The sequence below is a fragment of the Halichoerus grypus genome, chromosome 6, assembly GCF_964656455.1.
Source record: "Halichoerus grypus chromosome 6, mHalGry1.hap1.1, whole genome shotgun sequence".
NCBI lineage: Eukaryota > Metazoa > Chordata > Mammalia > Carnivora > Phocidae > Halichoerus > Halichoerus grypus.
The window spans coordinates 83,685,666-83,695,861 of NC_135717.1; the positions used below are offsets into that span (position 1 = coordinate 83,685,666).

Consider the following 10,196-nt stretch of genomic DNA (forward strand, 5'->3'; position numbering starts at 1 on the left):
ATACATCTTATCAGTCCCATATTTTCAAGAAGAAAAGAAATCCTCTTGGAACTGTCTTCCTTTTCTGATCTGAACTGGGATTGTTCTCATGGTTTCTTTCACAGCCATTATTTTGTTGATTTTTATTATATAAAGGAAATAATTTGTCACTTAAAGGTTATTTCAGATTATGATATACCGATATAATGAAACACTATTTAGTTATTTGGAACAAGGTATAAAACATTTCCCAAACTATATTTTTAAGTAAAAAATGTAAGATGATTACCCCAAAGAACAAATAATCCAATTAAAAAATGGGCAGAAGACATGAACAGACATTACTCCAGAGAAGACATCCAGATGGCCAATAGACACATGAAAAGATGCTCAACATCACTCATCATCAGGGAAACACAAATCAAAACTACAGGGAGATATCACCTCACACCTGCCAGAAAGGCTAAAATCAAAAACACAAAAAAACAACAAGTGTTGGCAAGGATGTGAAGAAGGAATCCGCTTGCACTGTTGGTGGGAATGCAAACTGGTGCAGCCACTGTGGAAAACAATATGGAGGTTCCTCAAAAGTTAAAAATAGAACTACCATATGATCCAGTAATCACACTACTGGGTATTTACCCAAAGAATACAAAAACACTAATTCAAAGGGATACATGCACCCAGATGTTTATTGCAGCATTATCTACAATAGCTTAACTATGGAAGCAGCCCAAGTGTCCATCAATTGATGAATAGATAAAGAAGATGTGCTATATATACAACAGAATATTATTCAGCCATAAAAAAGGATGAAATCTTGCCATTTGCCCAAGTGGATGCAGCTAGAGTGTATTATGCTAAATGAAGTAAGTCACTCAGAGAAAGACAAATACCACATGATTTCACATATGTGGAATATAAGAAACAAAATAAATGAGCAAAGGAAAAAAAGAGAAAGAGAGACAAACCAAGAAACAGACTTTTAATTATAGAGAACAAACTGATGGTTACCAGAGGAGAGGTGGTAGGGAAAGGGGGAAAGAAGGGATGGGGATAAAAGAGTACATTTATCATGATGAAAAACAGAAAACCCCTGAGATTCATGGGGGAAAAAATTGCAAGATGTTTAAGACAATGTAGATAATGTTTCCATTAGTGTAAAAAAAGGCAGGTTATATATGTATATACATTTATATAACACATATTTAAACATATACAGAAATACATATAAGAAACTTGACAATCATATTTTTTCTGAAGAGGCATTCAAGGGACTGGAGTTCAGGGTGGAAGATTTAACGTATACTTTCATTTATATTTTTCCTGTTTGCCTTTTTAACACATATATATCTTACTTTTTCAAAGACAAAACCAGTATTTAAATTTTTTAAGGGTTTCAAACTTCTAGGACTACCACAATGTCCTAATAAATTTTGCAGTTATTTTTATGAAATTACTATCAGCTGTCTTAAAGAAATTATGAAGAATAGGAGAAGTGCCATGAGAGTTGGGAACAGATTGAAAGGGGCTGAGGGGAGAAACAGGGAGACCAGTCAGAGGCTACTGCAATAATCCAGGTAAGAAAGGTGGTCTGTGGTGGTCACCATAGAGGTAATAAAAAATAATCAGACTGCAAGAAATAAGTCGTTTCTTATTTCTTGGGAAATAAGGGAGCGCCTGGGTGGCTCAGTCGGTTGAGCATCTGACTCTTGATTTCAGCTCAGGTCATGATCTCAGGGTTGTGAGATTGAGCCCCATGTTGGGCCCCACATCAGGCTCCAGGCTTGGTGGGGAATCTGCCTGAGATTCTCTCTCTCCCTCTGACCCTCCTCCCTCTCTCTCTCTCTCTCTCCCTCTCTCAAATAAATAAATAAATCTTAAAAAAAGAAAAAAACACAAACATTTAGAGGGTTTGTCATAACTGGGGCTAAAAGAATGGCATACCACTACCAGTTGGAATACCCTGCATTTGAATCTTAAGAGCTAAAAATCTGAGCAGAGGAAAACAATGACTAAGAGATTGCATCATTTGAGCCATTGTGTTCGGTATGTAATCGATGCATACCAACTGAAAAAGAAGTACTCTGATATACTGTCAAGAAAGGAAAGTTAATGAAAACGGATTCTCACAGAAAAGATGATTCCTGCCACCATACCACACAAAAACACATTATCTTGAATGAATAGAACAAAAATAAATAAGGCCATCATAACTGAAAATGTTCTATTTTCTCAGCAGGTTTTCTCTGTCCCAATGGTGTGGGTACATTCTTCCCTAGTCTAATTAGTTCTTCTTTTCTGTCCCCATACAAGGACTCCTTTGGAGGTTTCTAGTTGAATGCTGTTCCAGGTAATTTACAAATCCTTTTTGTCTCAAAGTTACAAGGAAAATCATTCCAGGCCCATTTGCCTTGAACATTAACAAGGACAACACAATTTTCTTCCTGATTGTTCGGTTCACCCTCATGCCATAATCTGAAATGAAAGAAAAAAAATATATATATAAATATATATTTATATTTGTGTGTGTATGCATGTGTGTGTGTGTGTGTGTGTGTGTGTGTTTGTGTAGGTTGGGGGACATGCAGAGAAAATGCCTCTGGTGAAAAATTTAGAGCTGCATTGTCTAATAGAAGTATCATAGTATATTAGTATAGAGATTACTCAACACATAATGTTCTATTCTGAGTAAGCATTTCTACATCAGTATATTCCAGCCCAAATGAATTCTGCTTGCTATCTTCTCACCTTTGCCTATAAAGCTCTTTCATCCCAGTCAACATACTCACAAATTATGTGGGTTAAATGGTGTTTTGTCCACCAAGGACCACCGGCCTTCATGGTTCTTAAGTCCCAGGAAATAGGAAAATCGTTGATCCAAAAATTGAATAATAAAATTCTGCATAAAAATGTAAATTTTTATAAGTATATTTGCATTTATCATTTAATAGCTATTATATTAGGAAAAGAGAAAAAAGGTCAGATAGGTTATTAGCTAAGCACAAAAGCATTGTCATCAGACAGATCTGCTTTCAAATCCTGCCTCTGCCAAGATTTCTCATCTCCAAAAGGACAACTCTACTACCTCACAGAGTTACTGTGAAGAGTAAGGGAGATCATACTTGCAAATCACTTAGCACAATGTTTAATAGGATCAGATTTTTAAAAACTTTTGTTTTTAAAATTGCCTTCTTTAATTGCATGTGTATTAAATTAAGTTCCATTTTATTCAAAGAGTTGGTGAACCTATAGATTGCAAAGCCATGGGAACAGAATCCTCTGGAAAACCCCTCTAACTAAGAAAAGAGTTGAATATGAGTTATGGTACATATATAGAAGTATATTACATGAGGAAATACATTTGTTTTTAAAGAACCGAATTAAGCTTAAGAATTTTTTTTTACTTAGAATTACAACCGTACAACTGAATTATTTTTCCTATGCTTTCTCCTGAGAAGTTATTTCAGTCCTGCTTAACCATTCATTTATTCACTTAATCACCAAACATTTATCAAGACCTATCCAGTGTGCCTAGCACTATGCAGGACTTTGGAGATGCAAAGATTAGGAGAGCACAGCTGCAGCCCTCCATAAAGCAGAGTCATCGGCAAAGACAGGGCAGTGAACAGATAACCTCACTACAGTGATGTAAGTGCCATGATCACACAGTGCGGAAAGTATCATGGGAGTATCTCCAAATTAGAACAGGGAGGGTGGAGTAGGGAAGGTAGTCAGGGTAGTTTTCTGGAGGAAATAACATGTGAATCAAATCTGGAAAGACCAGAAGTTGGCCAGATGAAGAAAAATGAGGGAGGAAGATGAAACAGATGAAGCAAAGGCACAGAGGCAGAGCAGAGCAATTCCTCTTTCTCTGCAAAGAGATTCAAACCAGCAGAGAGATGGATGGGAGCCTCCCAACATACCAACTCAGCTTCTGTGCTGATGGTGGCCAGATGAGCCCCCATGCTCGTGCAGTTCCTTTTGCTCTCGGCCCATGTCTTGTTGTCATTAAGAGGAAAATAGCAGTTGGACTGGAAGGCTCTCCAGCCAAAAGGACAGCAATTCCAGGTGCTCCCTCATGAGAAAATTGAAATGAAAGTCAGTTACAAAGGAGCATTTCATCTGTAACAGATTGCATAGCTATTCTGCTAACTATCCAGTTAACATTTTTTGGAAATAATACCAGGATTACCAAAATCATTCTGTTCCCCTTTTTTAAAAATCCTGAAAATTACATTTCTAAATATTTCTGAGCAAAAGTATCTGAATCACATAGTGACTATACGAAAATTACAAGATATTCTCTCAGAAGACAACATCATTTTTCAGTGTCCTTACATGTATTTACTTCCATATTTGAAGTGCTTCTAGGACAAAGCCTTTCGCAGGAAATTTTATCTAAAGGGGGTAGAGAACCTACTAGAACTCTCAAGCATTTCCCCATCCTCCCAAAGGATGGGGGATTTTACAAATTCTAGCTTAATAAAGGAGAAAAAGTCACTTCAGCAAAGCTGTATATTCTAGGAGGAAACAGTCCTTAAGATATGGCTGAATTAAAAGAAAATGGAATTAAATTAATGTTATGTTTTGGATGCCAAAAATGGATCCTAAATGTGTTGTTATATTCTCCAGTTATTCAACTGATTACAGTCATGAGAAATCGATTTCTTTTATTGATGTTCACTCTTACACCAGATACTCTTGTTGTTTTAATCTCTCCTGGTTTACTACTGATTACTTTAAATCAGATTATGAACCTAAATGGAAATGGAAGTAAGAAGAAATTCTCCTATGCCCTTTTCTATCTACCTTTCAATTTTGATTTCTCTCTGGTGCATGTCAGCTTCGTGTGGTACTCTGGTAACTTGAACACTCTTGTGTCTCTCCTGCAGCGTAGAAAGTTGTGATGAGTCACTGTCAAAAGGGAAAAGAGTTAGTTTTCTTTTCCTATATGACCACTTAATTAGGGGAATAGGAGCTGACCATTCTGGTCCTTCTCTTCCCCTAAGAGTTAAGGTAAGTAACTCCTATGCTTACTACCCAGTTCCTTTGTTCCAGCTCCAGGTGAATAGGTTGAAAAGAGTTGTCAAAAATTAACATTTTTATTATCATATTATCTGTTTTGTGCTTTATGGGAGTAGTTCTGCAAACCTTTATGTATATATGCTTTTAAGCATATTTTTCTATCAGAATCTGTGTAAGAGTGGAGATTTTTAGTAAAGATTGTGATAGTTCTGCCAAGTTTTATGAGCCATATACATTTATTTATCTTTTAAATATTTTTACTTCAAGGGGCACCTGGGTGGCTCAGTCGGTTGTCTAACTCTTGATTTTGGCTCAGGTCATGGTCTCTGTGTTGTGAGATCAAACCCCACATTGGGCTCTGTGCTGGGCATTCAGCCTGCTTAAGATATTCTCTCTCTCTCTCCCACTGCCCCTCGCCCACCCCGTTTGCACTCTCTCTCTCCCTTTCTCTCTCTCAAATAAATATATATATATATATATATATATATATATATATATATATATTTACTTTGAAACATAACCAAGTACAAAGAAGTGAAAAACACAAATGTACAGTTAATCAAATTATTGTAAAGTGAACACTCCAGGTAACAACAATCCGGCTTAAGAAACACAACATTGCCAACACCCCAGGTGGCCTTCACATCCCAAATACAACCCACTTCCTCTCTCTTAAAGGTAACTATGCCATGGATTTTGAAGTAATCACTTTGTGCTTTGCTTCACAATTTTACCACTTGATAACATATCCCTATACCATACAGATCAGATTTGCCTGCTTTGAACTTTTATATAAATTGAATGATAAAATATGCATTATTTTGGTTCTGTCTTTTGCTTAGTGTTATTTCTGAAATTTTTTTATACTGTTACATACAACTATAATCCATTCATTTTTATTGCTATAAAGTGATCTATTGGCTTAATGCACTAAAATGTATTTATATATTTTTCTTCTGGTCGACATTTGCATTGCTTCCAGTGTTTGACTATTACGAACTATACCATTCTGAGCATTTTTGATCATGCATCCTAGAGCACATAAGCATGCATTCTGTAGGCTATATGCCTGGAGTGGAATTGCTGGTAATGGAATATACATAGTGCCAACTATGATAGTGGCAAAGTTTTCCAAAGTGGTTGTACTGCTCTATGCTCCCACTAGCAGCAATTCTTTGGAGGTCCAGTTGCTCCACATCATCATCAATATCTAATAGTGCCAGACTTTTTAATTATTGCCATCCTGGTATGTTTGCAATGGTATCTCATTGGGAGTTGAATTTTCATTTCCCTGAAAACTAATGAGCTTGACATTTTTTATGTGTTCATTAAACATTTCAATTTTTCTTTCCTATAGTGCCTATTCAAAATTTTCCTATTTTCCTGCTGTATTGTCAGGATTTTTTTCCTATTGATTTGAAAGAATTGTTTATATATATACTGTACATTAATTTTTTTAATCAATTATATGCATTACAAACACCTATGGCCGTTTTCTTTCTTTGTATTTTTGTTGTACACTAATTCTTGCTTTAATATAGTATAATTGGTCAATATTTTCTTCATTGGCTAACACATTTTATGACTTAAGAAATCATTCCCTGCCTTGAGGATATGAATATATTCTCCATTTATTTTCTAAAAAGCATTATTGATTTGCTTTTCACATTTGGCCAATAATCCACATCAGGTTGGTTTTGTCTATGATATATAGGAGACTGATTTCATTTTTTGAATAAGGATAATCAGTGGTGCTCTAGCACATTAATTGAACAAAGTTGTCCTTTCCCTGTGACTGCAGTACCCCCTTCTGTTTTATATAAAGAGTTCATACATGCAGGATCTGTAACTAAGCCCTCTACTCCTTTCCTCTGGTCTATTTGTCTGTACTTGTACCTGTACTGTATTACTGTAATTATAATAACTTTATACAAGGTCTTGCTACTAGAAAGAACAAACCTTTCAACTGTTCTTCTTTTCAAAGCCAGACTATGGTCCATCTGAAAGTTGCGTTTTTGCTGGTTATTCTTTACTGATAAGATACAGCCCTTTGTAATCTCAGCCAAAAATGGGGAATGATTTACTACAGCCACCAACCTTCATATATATAGAAAAGGGTTTAACTTCCATGTGTCATTCCCTGACACAAGACAGCACCATCAAAGAATAGAAGGTTAAAAATGTAGCTCTGGATTTTAAATTCAAGACCCTGGAAAGCAATATGGATTGAAATGTTGGGGGTGGGGGGTGGGGGGGATCAAAATAACAAAAAGCTTAGAGGAACTTTATGAATGTTGTTTGGGGAAATTTGCGAGTTCCATTTCAGCTAATAACTTACCCAAACAGTCTGCAATAAAACAAGCACTGAGAAGTGAGATGAAAAAAACAGCAATGGCCCACGGGATCAGCTGGTAATGCTGGCCTCCTACTAGGACAAAAGGAAAGATAAATACATTGTCTTCTCTGCCAGAACAACTAGGGAAGATATTCTACTGAGAAGCAAGCTAAATACGAGATCATCCACAATATTTTAGATCTAGAGGAGAGCTTAAAGATTTCCTCCTGAATAAATCAGTTTTAGAGCTTACAGATAAAAACATACATACATACATTAAAATGTAAACTTTTTTTTGAAGGGAAAGGCTTTTTATAAGACAGAAAACCCAAAAATCATAAAAAATTGATAATTTGGGTCCATAAAAATTAAAACATCCATATAACACAAATAATGTTAAAACACAAGGGACATATGAAAGAAAATTTTGTCACAATATTAATGTCTAGACTGTACAGAGAATTTCAAAAATCAATTTGAAAACTGAGCAAAAGTTTGACCAGGAAATTTGCTGAAAATTTAGTTTGCTGAAATTATAAATGACCATTAAACAAAAAAGTATGCTCAAAGAAATGTAAACTAAAATATTATGGTATAATTTTTCACATATGAGCTTTTTAAAAGAAAATAGAAAATATGTAGTATCAGCAAGACTGAGAAGAAATAAACTCTTTTGGTGAGGAAACACATGCATATGCTAAACTATAAATTAGAAAGCCTTTAGACAGACCAAGTTAGTAGCACTTATCAATTTTTAAATGCATCACATTTGCCACAACAATTTCAATTCTAGAGCTTTATCGTATAGAAATAATTGAACTTATTTATATGGAAGAATATTCATTGCAGTACTTTCGGAAATAGAGAAAAAAAACCCACCAGAGATCAATACTTGCATGTGTATTATTAATAGTACAGATTCTAAATGATGGTGAATCTCTATGATGGAATTCTGCACAGCGATTCAAATAATCCTATATATCAGTATGTATTGACAGAAAAAGTCTCCAAGACATATTGTTATATAAAAAGTTGTGTTTCAGGACCAGTGTACATTATGGTCCCATTGAAGTTTGCCATGGTGGAGCGATGAGGTGAAGCAAAACATTAATTTTAAAATTATATTTTACTGCATTTGTTCTATTCCTCAAAAATATTGCTTAATATTCTTGTAATACAAATACATTGTGACCCTTAAGTACAGCATAAAATGGGATAAAGTCAGAGCCTCAGGTAAACTGTGAGCCTTAGTCAGTGTGTTTTGTCTATCTTCCTTCTTCCTCTTGCCTTTAAAAGAAGTTTCCCAAATTCTTTCTTTCCATCTTATTTTTCTTTTGTATAATTTCTCTCTTCTCTTGGCCCAATTTATGTTTCACAAAGAAGTTTCTCTTACCCAACATACTTGAATCTATCTATGACCTTCCTCTTCACCAAAGTCATTGTCATTTCCTTTAACTCCTCCTCCTCATCATCTTCAATTTTCACAACTGCAACTATCATTAATTCATATTTTTAAATCTTAGTCATAATTACATTTACCTCTTTAAAACTGAGAGGAGAGAATGTACTCACGTTTATTTTGAGGTTCTTCTTGCCCCATTGTGGGTTAACTCTCTTGCTGTCCAGTGGTTGGCAGAATGAGAAGCCTCTTCTATTTTTGCCTCAGGTGTGTATTTCCGTGGGTAAGGAGTATACCTTCAGAAATACTTGAGATTGAACATTAATCTTACTTATTCTGGTAAGATCAGAAAGTTCCCCATATAAAAGACAAGTCAAAAGAAGAAGTCTTTTCAAAGACAAGTCTCCTTTGATTCACTCTGGGAGACAGAGCAAAGACAAAAGGAAATTGGGAAAGCAACACCCAAAACAACCAGTAGAAATTTCCATTAAGTACGTTGCGGTCACTAGATTAGTGTGTCATGTGAAATTTCTCAATTTGTTTTTATTCATTCAAACAAAAAGTTTAGCAATGCCCTAAAAGAATAATCATTAGGCCTAATAAAAATTTAACAAACATTCCTTCATCTTTCTTTCTTCCTTCTTCTCCTTCTTTTTTTTTTTCTTTTGGATGTTATATTTTCAAAGGCAGTTCCATGCTTGAGGTAAATTCTGCCTTAAAAAGTTCTCTGAGCTGACTAAGTTGTGTGCAAGATGGCAAAAGACAATGTGAGCAATGAGCTAAAGCTTTTTTTTTTTTTTAAGATTTTATTTATTTATTTGAGAGGGAGAGTGAGAGGGAGAAGCAGACTCCCCGCTGAGCAGGGAGCCCAATGCGGGGCTCTATCCCAGGACCCCAAGATCATGACCTGAGCTGAAGGCAGATGCTTAACTGACTGAGCCAGACACCCCTGAGCTAAAGCTTTTAATGTACACAATGTATGTATATTGTATGTAAAGAAACAATAACTTCTGTTTTGGGGTCGAGAAAGGGATGGTGGAGCTGTTGATTAAATCCTCAAATCTTCCTAGATGAAAGAAATTAAGCTTATTAAGGCAAAGGAAAAGGAAATGTAACATTCTGTGATAAAGACATCATCAGGGTCCCTGACTTCTTTTACAGTGCTATCATGGACTGAATGTTTGTGTCCCCCACCCATGTTGGCATCGTGATCTCAAATGTTCCGGCCTCTAGAACTGTGAGATATAAATCCCCGTTGTTTAAGCCACCAATCTATGGTATTTTGTTACAGCAGCCTGAGATCACAAAAACAAGTACCTAGCAGCTTAGAGATCCTTCTTAAATTCTAGCTTCCAAAATATGGCCCTTCACCTGCCTTTTTCCTTAAGCTACAATATTACTTTAAGTATATATACATATACATATATATACATATACACACATATATATACATAT

General features: G+C 35.4%; 1 protein-coding gene across 1 annotated transcript; it reads right to left on the reverse strand.

The window, feature by feature from the left end:
- Positions 1-653: 653 nt before the first annotated feature.
- Positions 654-9,184, reverse strand: CLEC4D (C-type lectin domain family 4 member D). Its single transcript, XM_036116468.2, has 6 exons — positions 8,915-9,184; positions 7,346-7,435; positions 4,792-4,896; positions 3,906-4,057; positions 2,772-2,881; positions 654-2,457 (listed from the first exon to the last, which is right to left on the reverse strand). Exons 1-6 carry the CDS (start codon positions 8,940-8,942, stop codon positions 2,313-2,315), a joined length of 630 nt encoding a protein of 209 aa, XP_035972361.1. The 5' UTR covers positions 8,943-9,184; the 3' UTR covers positions 654-2,312.
- Positions 9,185-10,196: the final 1,012 nt, after the last annotated feature.